At 41.1% G+C, this 21,057-nt stretch overlaps 1 protein-coding gene across 1 annotated transcript in view; it reads right to left on the bottom strand.

Moving 5' to 3' along the window:
* Positions 1-2,410: 2,410 nt before the first annotated feature.
* whrna (whirlin a) overlaps positions 2,411-21,057 on the bottom strand; it is a gene marked incomplete at both ends in the record, with an annotated part of 168,940 nt that continues 150,293 nt past the window's right edge. The window contains 3 exons of the mRNA XM_083930447.1: positions 2,411-2,593; positions 15,265-15,387; positions 19,865-20,031. Of these exons, the coding sequence (XP_083786573.1) occupies positions 2,411-2,593; positions 15,265-15,387; positions 19,865-20,031 (473 nt within the window). The remainder of the gene's footprint in view (positions 2,594-15,264; positions 15,388-19,864; positions 20,032-21,057) is intronic.

The raw sequence follows: 21,057 nt of genomic DNA, 5'->3' as shown, positions 1-21,057 counted from the left end.
ATGTTCTCTCTTCCTCTCTCGCTCCATCTCTTACTCAACCTGATTGCTTATCTCCTAATTGCTTTTCTATAAGTAGATAAAATGTGTGTGTGCGTGCACGTGTCCAAATCTTTGGCAGTGTCGTCCTCTAAAAGTCTCATAACTCCCCTCTTGGGCATAATTGCTGCACTGAGCATGGCTTCAGCAGGTCCCCCAGGGTGAATATAATTAAAACTATGAGATTACAAAAACATCATAAATTGTTATTCACAGTAGCAGAACAGCGGAGCAGTCTGCGGGAAAAACTGAAGGACTGTATCCCCTCTGAGAGTGCCTCAACATTAAACTGTCCAAATCTATCTTTGATCAAGCGTTTGACACATGAAAACTGAGTTTTTCAAAATTGAGCTGCAGAGTGAAAAAATGTGAAAATGACAACCTTTGCTGTGTCTCAATTCACTTACTTTTGTACTTGCACTTACTCTTTTGAGTGCATTCACACAGAAGTATGGCAAAATGCAGTGAACTTTGGGTAACTGGACTCTAAAGTCGTAACAAAAAGTCAAAAAGTTGAGTATGGATCACTGGACACTTCTCATCCTCATCAGCATCATTTTGCTATGTAGGGGAAGGGAAGGGACCACCAAACCTCATGTGAAACAGGGGGTACACAGCAAGAATCAATCAGTAAAAGCACGTTCATTTTGATAGACATTTAACTAAAAACAAGCCGACGGATGTTTTGGTGGGCAACAATTGGTGGTCAGTGTTGGGATAACGCGTTACAAAGTAATAGGTAAGAACACTCAGATTAGCTTTTTGTTGTAACGAGTAACACGTTAATTTTCAAAAAAAGTAGTCCATTGCTAACTATTATAGTATTTCCCTGCAAGAACCACTGGACTACCGCCACATGTACCTGTCACCGGAGGAGAGAGGGTGACTTTTATGCAGAGGACAGACGTCTGGACGGAGACAGTGACATCATGGAGCGTGTCTCTATTCAGCTCGTTGTCGGATCATTAGCAGCCAAAAGGTTGCACAGACCTGTCAGGTATCTTTTCTCTTCAGCCTACTCTCATGTACATGGAGGTAAAGAGCAATTGGGCACTGTCTGTGGAGCTCTGCTGCTCCAACCCACTGAGATCTCTGTGTGCTGCAGCCACAGAGGGAGACACAGCATTCACCTCACTGCCCACGCTGCCACGACAGAGCTGGATTTAATTCTGCTAAATATCTCCTCAATAAAGATCTGTAAAGTATGTCATTCATGCAGAGTTACCGATTTTGAGCTGTAGACAAGGTTGTGTAATGACGGTAGTAAACACATTCAAAGGTAGGCGTGAGCGCGTCCTCTGGACAATATAACCAACATGCGCAAGCAATCGCAAAGGGGTTTTCATTTTTTGTGACACAAAAAGGAAGTACCCGAAATTGAGACGCAGCACTCTTGAAACTTGGCAACAGTGCAGGTGTTGTTTGCCGATGGAAAAGAAAAAAACAAGCAGTTACTTCTTACTGTTCATATAGTGGAGGCATGTTGTTCTCACAGCATTTTATAATTTAGCTTGTTATGTGTGGACAGATACACACGGAGAAGTGGAAAGGAAACAGGAAATGATGCACATTTGTGTGGCTCCGCAATGAAGGTTTCCATCATGTGTGTCTTTTTGATGAAACAAATATGAGCATGTGATGTGTACTGTTGTTAGCCTGATGTGATTTCATGAATTTCCCTTTTAGTGAAAGGGTGGTACAAGAATAAGCAGACACGCTGGTAGCATCACTGTAAAATGTGTTGAGTCCCATATCAATCATCATCTTTTAAATATAATCACTACTTGTTGATGATGCAACAGAGGTTACGGGTTTTTATAATTCATATAGGAGTATCTATGTATACAGTATATATATATATATATATATGCATCTGTATCTACATTTGTTCATTTTTACATTTACAAATCCAAGCTTGAAAGTTGAGCGTGGATCAGTCTTAGATGTGCAGTTGTCTCACAGGTAGAAGCAAAACATGAATCAAATGAACTGACCATGGGACGTGGGAGTGCTACGAGAAGTTCCAGTAGGGTTCAAATGGTTGTAAATCCACACGTTTTAACACGGAGCGAACAAGGAAAGGGTATACGTTTTACTACTTTCCATTTTAGTGCATAAAGTCTCACAGTGGGGAGGTATCACGTTGAAGATAATCCTGAACAAAGTCCACAGCGGATAGAGAACAGTAGCATGTATCCAGACTCAAGGGTGGCTTTTTAGAAGGGCTCAGAGATCAGTGGGTGTTTGTCTATGTCTATCTAAAAGAGTTGTGCCATTTAAAACAAAAGACGCTTCAATTGCTTCTTCCCAAGTCGTCCTCCAACTCTTCTTCTCTTGTTGCTACCCTCGGAATCGTCCTCGCTCCTCTGCTCAGCTATAGAGCCACGTTAAACTCGGTCACCAGGAAGTCCACATGGTCCCTCTCTTTGGTCTTGAAGGCCTCAGCGATGAGGCGCGCGGCGTCCCTGTGCTCGCGGCCTCTCATGGAAGCCCCGTTTACCTCCAGGATCACCTGACCCACCTTCAGCTGGCCGCAGTTATGAGCTGAACCACCCCTCTGAGAGAGACAGAGACAGAGGAAAGGTGAGTTTTAAGAAAACAGATAAAAAGCACGATAGATGGGGATCATCAACCAATTTCTGACAAACAGTAATTGTCTCCCAAATATATTTTCCGACTTTACATCTAAGATTCACATCTTGATTGAAATGGTGGAAAAAATAATGTTTCACGAATATATTTCTGACTCCACATTCCATCTCTGCTCTCCTCCACTACGACACAAATGCACAGGCAGTTTCTTACACAGACACTGATGATCAGCAAGCTTTAAAAAAAGATTCATATTTTGATATTCATCCATATCAATTAATCATGCATAAAGTAGTCCCATACACTGGGGGAAAAGGAAGTTTATTGTCTACGGAGCACCTTCACACTTTATACTTGACGGCATCACACATTTGAGTGTTAGCCCTCTAGGAGAGTCGTTCGTGTTCACTAATCTGTTTGAACTGTCTTAGACAACAGGAATAATAAGTATAACTTTAAAACTGGGGGGGGGGGGTCCCCTTTAAGACAACTTGTTGGGTTATTCAATTTTCTCAAATTTGGCCCAAACTAAACTAACAGGTGATTGTACAAGTCATGTAAAGATAGTCTGCCTTTCTCTGAAGTGTGAAAATAATCTTAATGTCTTCATCTGAATACATTTGTATACATTTGGAAGTTATAGGTTATCTCACACCTGTACTTGGGTTCATTTGGCCTGTGCCCAGAAAAAAAGATGCATAATTCAACATTGGCTCTTAGTTCTACTGTGGTTCATGTCCACACAGAGTCATTACAAAGTAACCAGGAGCTGTGGACAAGTTCTGCTGTCGGAGAGCAAGTCTTCTGTGCCTTTTGTGTTTATTTATCCTGCCTGATGCTTGTTAAGAAACACCCAATTATTATTTAAGACTGCAACTGGCACTCATATATCATTAATATGGATGATTTTGTGCTGCTGCGATACACTGGCGTCCTGTCCAGGGTGTACCCCGCCTCACGCCTGGGATTGGCTCCAGCCCCCCACGACCCAGATAGGGACAAGTGGTTGAAGATGAGTGAGTGTGAGTGAGTGATTTTGTGCTGTATTCATATGGAATATTTTCTGTCTTGTTGTCTATGTCTCCCTATTTCCATTCCCTTTTGGGGGAACAGCCAAAGAACAACAATCATTCAGGACACAAGCTTAACACCTCTGGTTTTACGCTTTCCCCCTTTCTGATGTATCAGGAAAACACTTATATGTGTAACCATGGTTGCAAAGGGATCTTGTAAATATAGGCTATACAGCTATACGGAAAATGCAATTATTGCAGGAATCTCCACATTAAATGTTTTTTTTACCAGAATCACAACATGTATTTTTCTATGGTGTCCTTAAAGATCTGGGTGTCTTAAACTATTGATCACATGTGCATCTACTCATGAACAGGTTGCATTCATTAAACTGAAATGAGCAATTTGCTGAAACTGACTTTGAACCCTCGTATATGCAAGGATCCCAGAAAAAAAGTAAAGGTTTGGGATGAGACTAGGCCCAGTATATCGACTGTAACAACTATCAATTCAAAGCCAAATATACACAATGTCATGCTCTGTATAAAAATGAAGCCCCAACACCCCTTTCCAATCTAATGTATGAAAACAACCCAGAAACGTCTCATTCCATATCTTGTACATCATCAGGAAATATAAACACAGTATCACACCTGAAAACATGAAAAATGAAATGCATGCTATGAAATAAAAATGAGCAGGGACATTATGTCATATCTGGTTGCTGTCTTTGTTTGGTTGATGAAATATGGTTGTAGCTCATCTGAAGGGGTAAAATAAACCTTACTCAGCAGCAGACACAATATTTTCTATACCAGCAGGAATATTCGTTGGTCTAGGATATTTTATCAAAAAAGTACTAAGTGTTGTTTGTACTTCTGCCGGTGATCGAATGTAATCATGCAATCATGGAAAAATGGTCATTACATCAATTTACTAACTGCAGCCAAGGTCCAAGGTTCTCTGCCAAAAAGTAGTCTACTTGTTCCTGTAGCTCAGAGGCCTTACAAAGAGTTTTTCACGAGTCTGAGATCCTTACTTTTTCTCTATGACACCCAAGTAAACAAGCTCCTCTCAGTACCCAAACTACAATTTAAACATCTTGCCATAAATGTGACAGGTATTTCATTAGCATAAAGAAATAGAGACACTCTGTTACAGAAAAAGACACTCACCTTCACACAGACCCATAAATACACACACACACACACACCTGTAGACCAGCCGTGTGAGCACACAGTGAAGGCTCTGCAGTAAATGCATGCAGCCTCGTGCCTTTAAAGAGTAATATGTCTGCCGGCTATTTTCTTACATTTTTTTGATAGTCCTAATATTTCTTCTTAGGTTCAGACGTGGTAACAGAGATCAGATTAATAAGCAGCTCAGTGCTTGATTTTAATTTCAGTGTAATGTATTTTGGGAAACTGGCCAGCAGTGCTGAAAAAGGTAGTAAAAAGAGCAATAAACAGGAAACGGCTGTGTAAAAATGTCCAACAATCCCTGAATGGAGGGGAATATTTTAATCTGAAGTGATTTCTTGGACAGCTTGTTTTATTTTGTTTAATTTGGAACTATTTTTTGTCCAACAGAATATACATTATCTTATAAATGAGTGGAAGTCCCCAACCTCCTTAAGAATACTTCTATGTGAGGTCATGGACAATCCTCCAACACTGCTGTGGACCATCCTGAAATCATTTTTGTATATAAGCACGATGTCCCTTTATTATATTCTAATTCTTGAGAAAGGTCCTTGTGACCGGATTGCAACTCTTTTAATAAACCATTGCAGAGGTGACAAGCTTGTGCATGAATTTCCCTTTTTTCTTTGGAAAAGGATCATCAGGGGGAGTAATTCCCTGCACCACAAAGGGGACAAAGAAAGTGGTGTGTGTGTGTTGCTTTCTACTGATTTTGCATGATTCAAAGTCATGAGTCATCAGGAGCTCTAATATTATACAATCACAGACATAAAGGATCCACAGACCTTAACACAACTTCTTTTCATTTACTGTTTTGCAAAATGTCAAGCATTTCACCCTATGATGACTCTGTTGAGCAGTGGTCTGTCTGTTCTGTTTTTGACAGAGTTTTAAAAAGGAAGGAGAATGTGATCGACAAAATGAAATGCTTTTTCCTGTCAGGCAACACTCCCCTCCTGCAGTTACATCCTCACACATTTCATGTGATTATAAAAATGTTATTGGAAAGAGCTTTTCTCAACACAAGAATCCCACTTCTTGTAGTAATCAAAAGTCCCACAAGTATCATTCAAACTTTGGCATACAATCAATTGAAGAGTGGTTTCCCTACAGTCTTAATGGCTGAACTGAGGGGGTTGGCATCTAAGGGCGCACTCACACTGTCCGTCCGTACTGTGCCCCTTGCTTTAGGGTACTTGTCCCCCCCTCCCTCTCCCCCCGTGGGCCAGGCCCGTTTGTACTCACACTACCTGGGCCTCAGCGAATGCTTCTTGCCTGTCTATACGTCATCACGCCATAACACATCACAGGCATTGATTGACGTCATCGTGATGCTTAGCTTTGTTTACAAATCTCTCCATAGACCTCGGAGTTTTTGTGCATCTTGAACCGCTGTAGGCCTCGTGCGCGTACTCGTACACGTGTGCACGCTCGTGCTCGTACATGTGCAAACGTGCTTTACAAAAGCCCACCTCTCCCAAACGGTCCGTGGCCGGCAAGCGTGCCGCAACTAGGTGCGATACTGTTGAACTCACACTGGTCAAATTAACTAGACTTTACCCGTAAAACCTAAAAGCCTGAGGCATCTCTGCTCCGGAGAACTCACACCTCAAAGTAGATCTTCAGCATACTTGACACCACTTTTGTTTTGTTGAAGCAAAGCTGAATAAGAAGTCACATTTGTTCACCTTATCTGATTCTCCTCCGCAGTCATATGCCCAGAGCAGAGATATAAGTGATGAAGTCATAGCTGCGGTTCCTTCCCTCTCGCCGGGTTGAAGTGGAAATCAGCAGACCTCCTCATTTATCACAGTCAAGACAGCTCAGACCTCTTTTTGTCTAAATTACTTTTATTATATATTCAATATGGACGTCCCTGCTGTGGATGATTTACGTATATAACCAGCATTATGTTCCAGTGCAAGAAGTGTGGTCTTTATGTTGAGAGACAACTTGTGCATGACTTTTGTGACTTTGTCGTTGCAGCTTGGGCAAGGATCTGAATGAGCTGACTGGCTCGTGATTGGCTGTTACCTCACCGATTACGTTCTCTTCAGCCTACCTCCAAAAACACACAAGCAACAAAAAAAGCCACCAACAATTACCGCTTACATCTAGAACTGAAATACAAACCAGACTGGAACAGGATGGGCACAAGAGGAAATCAGCATACCTTTACAACCTACTGAGTGAGTCCTATCCCAGGGTCTTTTAGGCAAATTGGGTCATCAAATAAGCCATTGAGAGATTTTTTTCATGTATGAACTATTAACATAGATTTTCCTGAGAGACGCTAACAGCCTGCCATGGCTAACACGGATAAGCTTGGGGCGGCGAGTTGGACGCATTAAAATTTATTTTTTAGCCACTAATACTGCTCCAAATAACACCAAACCTCTGCAGTAGCATGAGAAGAGTCCTTACACATTAACCGAAGCACCAACAACGTAGTATGTGAACACTGAGTATATTAAAAGAGTGTTTTGAAACACTTACCTACTGGCCCCTGTACAAGCTGCTCTATTGAAGTCGATTACCAAATGCAATCCAAGGAGCCCATTGATCATGTATTACGGCAAAACATGTAAACGTTAAAAAAAAAGAAGCCAACGTATTTCCAAGAAAAAAAATGTGCTGAGGAAAGTGAAACATTTAGCAGCTATAAAGCATGATATTTTGACAAAACCAGAGCAAAAATGAGAGTTAATATATGCTTGCCATAGCAACTTTATATGAAAATAAAATGTAAAAAGTAGCCATAAAAATACACTAAGGGCGTACTCACATTGTCCATTCATTTAGGGTACTTGCCCCCCCCCCCCCCCCCGCAGCCCAGGCCCGTTTGTACTCACACTACCTGGGCCTCGGTGCAAATGCTTCTTGCTGCCTATACGTCATCACACCGTAACATGTCACACGCATTGATTGACGTCATCGTGATGCGTCACTTTGTTTACATAAGCACGCAGTCTTTTGGCCACATAATGGATTGTCAAATTGTTTTTGAATATTTTCATCTGACCAAATCTGCAGTAAACACTCCAACTACTAATGACCAACTGGCCAGCAGCAGCAGCTTACTCATCTGCACTTCATCCTCAGCAGCTTTGTTTGAGGGGACTTGAGGCCCTTGTGCAGAGATTTCAGGAAATACAGAAGCCAGAGGTTTAATGTATCACGACTCCACTGCGCTTACTTTCAGAGAAACGATATTGTGCAGGACACTGGCTTTGATGTTATTTGTTCCCCTGATAGAACGGATCCCCTTCGGAGAGCCAGAAATGGAATTGATGTGAGTATCATTGTGATGCTTGGTCCTGACTGGGGGAAAGTACTGAGGTTGTGTGCATTGCTCAAGGGCCTAATAACATTGAGTTAGCTTTTCCCAGGTGACAGAGCAAAGTTTTCATAATTCACATCTCCACCTTGATAACAGAAACGTATAGAGTCTTCTTTCTGTAACAAGTGACCTTGAGGCTTCCATGTTATTAATGTCTCTTAATATCAGTGAAGCTATACAGTGTTATTGTTCAGGGAAGCAGCAGTGCTGTCATGTACAGTAGCTTGTGGCTTTGTCTTGCTTGTGATAGTAACAGTTTTGCACCTCAGCAAACCACTTTGAATGAAATCCATGTAATTACAAAACTGTGGGGCTGTAATTTGAGACGAGCAATAATTTTAAGTTGATACATTTTTAATTTAATCGTCTGCATGGTTTAAATAAACTCTAATTGTTAAAATGAGCTCATGAAATGAATTTTAACCTCATTTCAGGCAGCTTCACTGGACCTCCACATGCCACAGTGAGAAACCAAACTTTCCTCTGCTATTACTTACTACAGTAAGCTGCCTTTTAATGTTCATATCATTAGCTGTCATGCAAGTGTTTGTGAGGTTGAGAAAAATTGGTGATTGAACTATTTCAGTGGCTTCGTCTGTATTAGTGGTTAAAAAAGCCTTTTTAATGCCTTCACCGTAATGCCCCGAACTAATCGGTGTTAGCCACGTCCGGCTGTTAGCGACCCTCACAACTTGTGGCTACCTCAGCTGGACCTTTGTGAAAACGGCAGCTGCTTCCAGAAAGAAAACAAAAGTGGTTGAAAAAGAAAAAGAAAACAAGAGAAACAACATAGTCATCCCGTATGTGGCTGGGGTATCAGAGAAACTCAGGAGGATCTTCAACAAACACAGTAACAGACTCAGACAGAGACTAGTACATCCCAAGGACAGAACACCACACAGCCACAAAAGCAACCTGGTTTATGCTGTCCAATGCATCGAGGAATGCAAAGATCTCTACATTTGAGAAACAAAACAACCACTGCATAAACGCATGGCCCAACACAGGAGAGCTCCTCAGGCCTGGTCGACTTACATCTCAAAGAGAAATCCCACTCCTTTGATGACAACAATGTCCAAATCTTGGACAGAGAGGACAGATGGTTTGAAAGAGGAGTAAAAGACGCCATCTATGTAACAGTAGAGAAACCATAGCTAAACAGAGGATGAGATCTAAGACACCATTTATCTCCAATTTACAATGCTGCCCTTTCATCCCTTCAGGAGATTCAACAATCGAACCTCAAAGAAGAACTGTTCACAAATGGCCTCCTGTCACTCCAACAACGGCCATTGGCACTTGGAGCACACAGGGTTCCAGTGACATCAACGGCCATGTGAGAGGTTAAATACCTGGATCTCCACACCAGTTAGTTGGACCAGTCCCAGCCTGGTCAGATGCGTAAATGAACTGATGAAGCCTCTTGGATGAGAGGTGAAACATCTTCCTAGACAAATAATCAAGTCCAGTTGCTTTGGGGACAACGATGACCTGGACAAATGAGAATTTTCACAGGCTTGACACAGAACCATGTGTGCATCTGCGTGACTGGTACCACTCCACAGCCATCTGCGGTTGCTTAAAACGGAAAGTATGTCTGAGCCTTTACATTATGTCTTTGATTTTCTTCACATGGTGGGAAAAAATCCACTCAAAAGAACACAAGCACTATAATACCACTGATGCATTCATTCATTTTTTTAAATCTCATCCATACGTTTGTGATTTTTCTCTGTGTTAAAGAGCTTGTGCTTGGAAACATACAATAATGTAGCAAAGAAGCAGCTTTGATATAAATTAGGGCAAGCTGTGTTTTTCGCTGTAGGAGACAAAAACAGAAATGCATACATCAGATAAAAAAGGAAGCGAACCGATAAAAAAATCACATTTGTTTACTTTCCACATTCACCTTCCCACCAGCTACATAGCCATTAAACACTCAAATACTAAATCCCCCAACACAAGACTTTCACTTCCTCATCAGTACAAATCCTCCTTGTTCCTCCTCTCCATGTTAACCCCTCTCTCACTTCTTTTGCACTCTTCACTCACACTTGCCATCCTTTCCTCCAGTGCACTCTTTGATTTTTGAATGTGCTGATTACCAGTACTTTTATCCATCCCCTCGCAATCAGCAGCTCTTTTTTATTTCAATCACCACCTTTGTGGAGTGGACGACTAGGAGACAACTTTGAACAGAGTGTGGACTGTATGTAGCTGCTCTGTGCTCTGATCTTTAAATTGTAACTCCCTGGTTCTTGTGTGGTACTTTGTTGACTAGCAAATGACCATGGAAGACAGATATATGCACATCCAGTGACAGTAATGGCTTCCACTGGAGGTGACTAACGTGTCAATATTTGGATTTCACTCTGACAAGCTGATCTGATTTTTCCACATGTGCAACTCTAACTAAGCTGTATCACTAGCTTTAACATAAAAGGTTCTTTATATAATCACCCATAGGTGTTGCTGTGACATTGACATTATACCAAATTACCTCATGTGGAAAAAGTAATTGCTGTCAGTGCGTTTACATGCAGTTTAAAACCTGATTATATTCGAGTTAAGGGCATACCCCGGTTTCTTAAACAACATGTAAACACCATACTCCGGGTTAAATTGGGGTTCCCATCCCAGTTAACAGAACTAGAGAACTCCTTCAGGTCCCCGATTTTTCGCGCGTGTAAACATCTTACCCGGATTATAGTCAGGTTTCTTGTCTGCACATGCTCCCCATTTCTAGCTCTCTACTCCCAAACCAGGAAGCAACAGCCCCGAAAACAACGTGAAAAAAACAACAATAATAGAGCGTTACCTTAAAACAAAGAAAGGACTTTGCAACGGCAAGTAACATAACTACCAAGAAGACCTGGTTATGACGTAATTCTGTCCAAAAGTTGGCCGTTTGTGATTTTGACAAAGGTGAACGGGAAAAAAAGCCGTATTAAGTCCAGATGTATGTTGGCGGAGCGTCACCTACTGTACCGGAGGTCGAGTTACTCCCATCATTTTCCCATTCAACACCTGCTGATGTATACGAGGGGAACTTCAATAATCCGATCATTTCCTTAACCAGGGTAAGGCCATTTTCAGATATATTGATGTGCATGTAAACACACTGAGTGAATTGCCAGTTTCCCAGCAGTCAAGCCCTTTCATGAAGGCCATTAATGTTGCAATCATCATTGTGTGAACTCAAACAATGAAGAAATTAGCAGGAATCTCAATGTGAGTTTTGCTGCAGTGTAAAGCCTTAAAGGACATCAAATCCCATCTGGAAGGTGGGTTTGCATATCTCAGAGATTCAAAGAAGGAACCCAGGATATGATAAACACATACAAGGAGAATATTCACCAAAAAGGAGCAGACTGCATGTTAATAGGGATAAAGATATAGTGTCCTGAGCCACACAAGTCAAACTCACTCTTTGTGTCTGGCAGTGTTGTGCTTGAACATCATATTCATATTTTGGGAGAACGTGACCTAAACGTACTTTATTCTGCCTGATGACGTTACTGTGAACACCTTCATTCTGGTGTCTGTGAACGGCCGGCTCTCTCAGTTTAACTTCGTTCAACAGGGCGCCACATTTCTATAGAGCCTTCCAGGCGAAACCCAGGCTAAAACACACTGTTAACAGGCCTTAATATGGAGCTGAAAAAACACCCAATCTGGCAACACCAGCCACCAGTGTCGCACCACTGCATATGTCATCAAAACAAAAACAGCAAAGCGACAACAACGTGTAGGAGACAAAGCAGCAAGGAGGGGTTGCATTCTCGTTTAAACGAGTTTTATCAGTTTTATGATAAAGTTGTAAGGATGGGAACAATCTTATATTTCTGTGCAAACTTTGCCCACTGCCTTTAAAATGAAAATCCACACTTCAGTCACATCAATAGCAAACCTGAAACGGCACATTGAACTGAAGCACCCGGCATTTCAAGGTATGTGCAAGAAAATAAAAAAAATCAAAAGACAGTAAAGACAAATCCTCGACCCAAATCCCATTAACTTCGTACATCAGTGACTCCATTGTCATCTCCCAGCCACAGATGGACCTGGTGGTGCAGTATGTTGTCTGAGACCAGCAGCCTTTGAGTAAAGTGGAAAGCTCAGCTTTCATAAAATTAATTTCAAGTTCAACCTTAATTTCCTACCTCAGCCTGGTTCCTGGTTTTACTATTCATGTAACTTGTTTGTTGAACCGGGATGCCAGTATTCTTTTTTAGTATGTACTGAAATGGAAAATTATTAAAATTTAAAAACATTTGCACCATAAGGATCACTGTCTTGTTTTTTTATTGATAATTCCTCATTAAAAAAGACCATTCAAGCAAGTTTTATCCGCAAAGCAATTTCAGTCAAAAACAACTGGACTGGTTGTTTGTCTAGGAAGACGTTTCACCTCTCATCCAAGAGGCTTCATCAGTTCATGTACGCATCTGACCAGGCTGGGACTGGTCCAACTAACTGGTGTGGAGATCCAGGTATTTAACCTCTCACAAGGCTGATGATGTCACTGACACCCTTTGTGCTCCAAGTGCCCACGCCCGTCGTTAGAGTGACAGTCGTTGGTGGGCAGTTGGTTTCGACTTCGTTAGTGCTCTATTGAGTCTGAACGACAGTCGTTGGGGTCACCCGGGCCATGTGTGAACAGTTGTCCTTTGAGGTTAGATTGTTGCATCTCCTGGGAAGGGATGAAAGGGCAGCATTGTAAATTGGAGATAAGTGGTGTCTCAGACCCCCTCCTCTGTTTAGCGATGGTTTCTCCACTTTTACATAGATGGCTTCTTTTACTCCTCTTTCAAACCATCTGTCCTCTCTGTCCAAGATTTGGACATTGCTGTCATCAAAGGAGTGGGCTTTCTCCTTGAGGTGTAAGTGGACAGCGGAGTCCAGGCCTGAGGAGTTAGCTCTCCTGTGTTGGGCCATGCGTTTATGCAGTGGTTGTTTTGTTTCTCCAATGTAAAGATCTTTGCATTCCTCGTTGCATTGGACAGCATAAACCAGGTTGCTTTTGTGGTGGTGTGGTGTTCTGTCCTTCGGATGTACTAGTCTCTGTCTGAGTGTGTTACCGGGTTTGTGTTACAGGGTTTGAAATACACAGTAACACCAAGTTCACCAGAGAGGAAGTTAAAGACAACAGCTTGCCCTTCTTGGACTGTGACCTCCATATGGAGAATGACAGGAGCCTCCACATAGGGGTATACAGAAAACCCACTCACACGGATCAATATCTACTTTTTGACTCTCACCACCCTTTGGAACACAAGCTTGGCGTTATCAGAACACTGCAGCATAGAGCTGATAACGTACCCACTAGCTCACAGGCTCAAGGGGAAGAACGCAAGCACCTGAGAGGCGCCCTCACAACTTGTGGCTACCCCAGCTGGACCTTTGTTAAAACGGCAGCTGCCTCCAGAAAGAAAACCAAAGTGGTTGAGAAAGAAAAAGATAACAGGAGAAACAACATAGTCATCCCATATGTGGCTGGGGTATCAGAGAAACTCAGGAGGATTTTCAACAAACACTGCATCCATGTGTATTTCAAACCTGGTAACACACTCAGACAGAGACTAGTACATCCGAAGGACAGAACACCACACCACCACAAAAGCAACCTGGTTTATGCTGTCCAATGCATCGAGAAATGCAAAGATCTTTACATTGGAGAAACAAAACAACCACTGCATAAACGCATGGCCCAACACAGGAGAGCTAACTCCTCAGGCCTGGACTCCGCTGTCCACTTACATCTCAAGGAGAAAGCCCACTCCTTTGATGACAGCAATGTCCAAATCTTGGACAGAGAGGAAAGATGGTTTGAAAGAGGAGTAAAAGAAGCCATCTATGTAAAAGTGGAGAAACCATCGCTAAACAGAGGAGGGGGTCTGAGACACCACTTATCTCCAATTTACAATGCTGCCCTTTCATCCACTCCCAGGAGATGCAACAATCTAACCTCAAAGGAAAACTGTTCACACATGGTCCGGGTGACCCCAACGACTGTCGTTCAGACTCAATAGAGCACTAACAAAGTCGAAACCAACTGCCCACCAACGACTGTCACTCTAACGACGGGCGTGGGCACTTGGAGCACAAAGGGTGTCAGTGACATCATCGGCCTTGTGAGAGGTTAAATACCTGGATCTCCACACCAGTTAGTTGGACCAGTCCCAGCCTGGTCAGATGCGTACATGAACTGATGAAGCCTCTTGGATGAGAGGTGAAACGTCTTCCTAGACAAACAACCAGTCCAGTTGTTTTTGACTGAAATTGCTTTGCGCATAATGATGACCTGGACGAATGAGAACATTCACAGGCTTAAGCAAGTTTTTACTTATGTTTTTGAGAATATACTGTAGGTGTGAAAGCTGCAGCTGCTACTAGTGTGGACTGAGTGGACAGCAGATAAAAAGTGTAAAGCAACAATGTGGAAATGCTGTCTTCTCAGTTCTAATGTAAGCCCTGGTTGGATAAGGATCACAATTGTATATGAAGATGAAATCTCACACATAGTTTTAGTGTTGAAACTGTTAAAATAATTGCTGCGTATGGTTCTATAAAGACTGCGGCAATAATTGAAAAAACAATAGCTTGCAGGAACATATTGAAAAAAATAACTATGAACTAGTTCATTTTTGGAACTGTGAACTTAGTTCATCATTTTGAATTATGAACTATGAACTGAACTAGTTCATTTAAAAATGTGTGAACTGAACTTTGAACTAGTTCATGTAGAAAATTAACTTTCCCAACACTGGTTTCTGCCAACAAGACTACTGGGCGATCCCGGCCCAGACTCTGAATGTCATTTACAGCCCCTTTAAAGTAGAGGTAAGCCTAGTGTGATTATTATTTTAAAAATCATTTTGTTTTCTTCCTCACTCACCTGTATTTTTTTTTTATTCCAAATTTTTCATTAAATTTTGCAGACAGGTACACAAGAAAAGGTTGTGCAGTGTGTCAACGCGTCTGCTTTAGAGTGAAAAAACAGAGTCAGAAACAAAAAACCCCAACATGAATCACACTATCCCTCCCAACAACCCATATCCGACGTGATCAAAGACTCACCTGTATTGTGACAATTCTTGGCAGTGGCTGTCGAGTGTTGGCTCCACCTTCAATGGCAATACCCAGAGTGCTGGCACTCTTTGCCACCCTCACTAGCATAGAGGTGGGCTCCAACAGCCCTGGCTAAAGTGCGGGAGAGAGAGGAGCACAGGTTATCATATCAGAAGATGAGTTACACATATTAATAGAGCTGAATATATTGACATTATTACACAACCTTCCTATGTCTACTGCCCCTTTGTGCCACTCTGCATACATATATTATTCTGCCTTTGTTTTCTCTGTGCATACGTACTCAAGAGTCTTTGCAATGGATTTACACATTCATAAAGGCCATGACTCTATTAATATGTACATAATCAATCCTGGCAACATATTCATGAATGAGCAACCATGTTTAACAGCTTTACAAGTCGACAAAGGGAATAACCCCCCCCCCCCCCCTTTTTAAATATGGCATCTGTGTGATTGTTTTCTATTATTAGTCACCTCTCATAAAGCTTCTCCTCCACTGCTTCTGTAACCCAAAGGGGGAACTTTTTGCTTGAGGGGTTTCTTTCATCTGTATGTTAATCAGAAATGTGCTCCTGTGAGTGTGTGTCCATATCCTAAGATAACTATAATATAATGGTTGCCAAGTTGTTAAGAGTCATACTGTATAACATTCACAGTTCAATTCTAGCTGGGAACTTTCATTGTCACACACAATGTTATCAGCCCATTTCATTGCTGTTATCAGGAGTTATCAGCCTCAAACATATACGTGAGAAGGGACTAATAGGTGGATCGGGCTGTTATCAGCCTATTAAATGAACGGTTGCAGTTTGTGGTTAGTAGTGATGGTCAACCTGGATAATTTTAAGGATTCTGTCACTCACTAATATGATCCAGGTTGTGCAGATCACTTGAGTCAAATTCACCCGATCGCTAATGGAACTTGTTCCTTCGATGTAATGTACAGTTAATGCAGCCACTCACTTAAGTGAGTGCATGAACTAATGCGTGTCGTGGAACTGTAGGGGAATTTTATCTTCAACAGAGCATAAACATAGAGTTTGTGACTGAGCGAGTCTTGCTTATCCACTCAGTGACAAGACCATGCAGGAGACGAGTCAGTGGGTCTCTGTCACCAGTGGCGCTCACCACTCGAGTAATAGGCTACAAGGAACTGTAGGCTATTCATCCTTGGCGCGAAACTTGGTCAAACAACCTAACATTAATTTGAGGATTTAAGGAATGGATTATAAACATTTGTATTAGCATTCTACCCAAAGCACAGTCAAAGATTGCTAAAAATCAGTGACATGAGTGGTGGGCTAATAACTTGAAGACGTTTGGGTCAGGTCTCCTGGTGTAGCAGCGAATTAGACTGTTTGTCAATCAGCACATTCACCATCTCTTCGCTTGATGTACACAGATGTATCCTGATCTACGATCTCAGACTGACTGTGGCACACTCACTCCACCAGCTGATGTTTGATGATACAAATAAAGTTCTTTCTGCAAGTTATACAACATTTGGCAGCCTGTATAGAGTTCTATGTTGTTGCTGGGTTGTAAACCTATCAAGATGTTTGATGCGATTTCTCAATAGCGGACAATTTGGGAGAACTCAACTGACTCGAGTGAAAGGTCACTAAAGATCAATGATTCTCTGGTTATTTTAGGGAGCCAGGTGAAAGAGCCCAGTGACAAGTTAACTGATGATTACTAGTGGTAAGGTTTAGGAAAAAAAGATCATGGTTAAATACCTGTGTGTCTTGACACTTACAGGATATCAAAATGACTTAAAAAGTGACTTTTCATCTGGCATAACCAGACTAATTGCAAATGCTTATTATTCTGGGCCCTCTCAGTTCATTTTCTATTTCCAAAGGGCATTATCAACAGCGCAAAGGAAAATTCCTCTATATGCAATTGGATAGACCTACAACCAATCACAGCAATGAAACGGCTGTGCTTGGTCTGAGGAAAACAATGGCTGCCAGGTCATAAACTTTGTCAAATTACAGCTCAATAGTACACTGACAGAAATAGGCCACAGAAATAGTCAATACAGTTATACAATATTGAGTCATATTTGATCAGCGCTGTCTAGTTTCAAGGTTTTATCCGAGTTTTGTGAGTCTGAAAAACCTGAGCTGAACAGACCTGCAGACTGGACAGTGACGCAGTCATAAACCCAACCCACATGAGATAAACAGTTTGGATTGGCACTTCAGACCTCAAGCTGCTGGAAAGCTGTCTGAATGGGGGAGAGGCCAGACCTATTTGCCAGAACATTGGTAGACATTGGTCTGGTTTCCAGGGCTAACTTTTGCCAAAATGTTAGCAAACAGTCGCCTATTTACGTACACATCCAGCAGACACAGGAAAACATTAATTTGGAGATGTATTGATGATTATTTTGCTAGCATTTATATACAACACATCCCTGAACAAAGTTCTTAATCTTCAAGTGATGCTAAAAAAATGCCCCTTTATTAAAAAAAAATCTTCCAATTTCACTATCTGGTAAAATAGTAGACGGCCATTTATCTTAGAGTATGGACAGAAACACACAAAACCTGTTTTAACTTTTTAAAAAAGGTCAATAAATAAAACCACTTCATGAAAAAACACGACCAGCTACACGTGACAGAAGCCTGGACCTGTTGTGTGTTTTGACGAACATACGGATAAGTAGACTTTAACAAGGCTTAAACAAATGCATTCTTTAAGTGATTTTAGGGACGTTTTTATGAGTGCATAATTTTCTCTTGTCTGCCCACTCATGAGCAAACAGAAGGTAAATGCTTTGCTCTTTTGCAATAAAATGCAGCTTTTTATGATACAATGCCTTCACACTTCCTGCCTAATTTTCATATGAAAGAGGCATTGAATCTGACGGCCCTCTAATCAGAAAGAATTAGGCTACTCCCGTTCTTACTTGTTATTTCTTCCATCAATCAATAAGAACCAGAGAATGCAGTGATCGGTGAAACAAATGATGGATCATGTGACCGAATGAATGACATGAATGAGAAATAAATGAATGAGTAAAACAAGGGAAACAGTCTGTGTGAGCAAACAGAGGGAGGAGAGAAGAGATCACAGTTAGGTTTGAGAGCAGAGGATTAGCAATATAGCACAACCATTTATCAACCTGGTTTGTTTTTCATCTGACACACACACACACACACATTTGTACTTCTATACTTGTGAGGACCCAAAGGGACATAATAATTGATCCTCAACCCCATAGCTCCATCCCTAAGCTAAAACTAATTCTAAAAATAACCTTATAACCAATTAACCCTAAAACAGAAGATCCGAGGACAAAAGAATATATCCTCATATTCCGAAAATGTCCACACATGAAATATGTGTTTAATTACAAGAAATTAACTCACTATCATTGCTTTCCAAAAGTGCCCTACATTAAATTTCCAGAGTGGTCATTTTCAGGTTCATACTGGTATTTTCAGTTTCTACTAGAACATGTTTACATGCTTTAATGTTAAAACCACAATATTTCTCTCATACTGTCTGTCTCAATATACCTGTATTCACCGAAAGCCCAATCTCCTCTGATTGGTGAGCATTTTCAGGACTTCCAAATCTGTGCTGTTGGGGTTTCTGCACCATCATTGCAGTCAGGAAATTATAGTAATGGCACTATAGCAGCACTTTCTACCCCAGGCCCCCAGGAAGTGCGCTGGACCCTGAAGCCCATTTGTCATAGGGGCCAAAGGTGGAACTACAACTTCCATGCCCATCATGTGATGCCATAGGGCTTAAAAATACTTTTTCCCATTGGCATACATGGCAAAAGAATTTCTGTAAATCCATTGATACATTTTTAGAGCATCACAACCCATGTGAATGGACTTGTTTCACTATTTAAAAAAAATGCTCCATTTGGTCCTATAACATTTGGAAAGAGCTGCATGTTTAAATAATTTATATTGTTTAATTGTTGTTGTAAAACCTGAAGTCTCTAGTGCACCTGCTCTATGGGTCCAACAGAGCAGAAGTATGCAAAAGTAGTGCAGATCATCCTGGTATTTTTAGAAGTAATAATTGAACATTTTTGGCTTCACGCAGAGAGCTTTCAGAGAAAGCTTTCATAGCAATGCCTTTAACGTCATATCACTTGTCTTAATACATGTTTACCTATGGATAGTATATTTGTGACATCAACAACAGTAGAAAATTCCTGACAGCTCCTTCAAAGACACAGTTTCTGAATATGTGCTGTGTGCTTGTCTCTGTTGATTGAGGGTTTTGTTACTTTCACAGTATATATAGCACCTCCACAAGCTTTATAATAATAAAAAATAGACATGGGAATCTCACTTTTTACAATATGGGAAATTTAAAATGACTTTGCTTTCTATAATTTCCTTAGTTAAAAAAAAGTGTTTGTTTCTTGTATGTTTTCTTTCCACACTTACAAAGATGTGACTTTCAAAGATCTCAATCAAATTAGTCCTCACAAAGACAGAAATACAACGGCACACACACCTAAATTGAATACATTAGTCATTCCTCAGGATTTAACCATGAATCCACTCATCCATCCACTTTGGCTCACAGCTTTTCTGAATCACCTCCTCACCGGTTTGGTGGGATTGTCCCCCCTGCCCCCCTGAGTGTCTCGGGGGACGCGTGAACGTGAGGAATGGGGGCTGCTGTCTTTGCTGATGTGTCCTGACTCAGCTATGTCCACCCCGCTGTCCTCACTTAGAGTTTGGCCGCTGTCTGACAGCTGAGACAAGGTGCCACCTGAGGGTAAACAGGCAGACATCTCAACACAACATCTATTCCTAGGCCTTTAAATCTTGTTGTATGAAAGCAATCTAACACTTTATTGGTTTCACTGTTTGACTTCAACTTCAAGATCTTTCTTGAGTGTAGTGGAATAATGAAACAAATAAAGGTGTCAAGTTAAACTGCTAAGCAAAAAAGAAAAAAGAAAGAAACAACCCTGATTTTAAGATTTGTTCTGAAAACCCAGATTTTAAGATTTAATATAAAATTTAAAGCTTACTAAGATTAGTGATATTGTGCATGCAGTGGCAATTGTACACAGTGTTCTGTGTAATTGCTTATTTTAGCACATTAAAGCACAATACATATTCGGAGTGATTATACATAAGATATATTACACTTCATCATAAGTGAAACTGCACATTTCCTGCATATTTCCCCAGTATCAGCGAAGGAATCCCAACTGCAGTATCTTATCTGAATGATTTATGACTACAGATAGGTGGGAAAGTGAGAAGTATTACATTTTGTACTTCAAAGCTTCTATAATAAAAACATTCATGATAAAGGCAGCTCCAGTACAGTGATACGTAAGTATGCCTATTTCATTTGAGTTATTGGCCATCAACAGTGACTGAGGAGAACCTTGCACTACTGTATCAATTCTGTAAAAATAATCTGATATTAAGTGTGCACAAAGTATGTTAAAATTTGTCAAGGATTTAGCTCTTGAACATAATGTTGTTTTATCTTTGACATCCCAATCTCAAAAACCATCATTTATCAGTTTCATGGCAATTTAACCTCTTGGTGCAAAAGCCAATATTTCAGGATTTCCAGGACAAGAGTTCCCTGTTCCATGTACCAGGTCCAATTAGCATCTTGAGACCAGGAGCCCAGGAAGTACGCCAGGCTTTGGAGCCAATTTAACATAGTGGCCAAATAGTGTAATAGTGTATTACAACTTCCGTGTCTTGTCTTGGTGACTTTTCTTTATTTATAAAAAGCAAATTTAGTGACTTATTCAGATCAACAGGGAAA

Source organism: Echiichthys vipera (assembly GCF_963691815.1).
Source record: "Echiichthys vipera genome assembly, chromosome: 16".
NCBI lineage: Eukaryota > Metazoa > Chordata > Actinopteri > Perciformes > Trachinidae > Echiichthys > Echiichthys vipera.
This window is presented reverse-complemented; position numbering and strand designations above follow the sequence as displayed.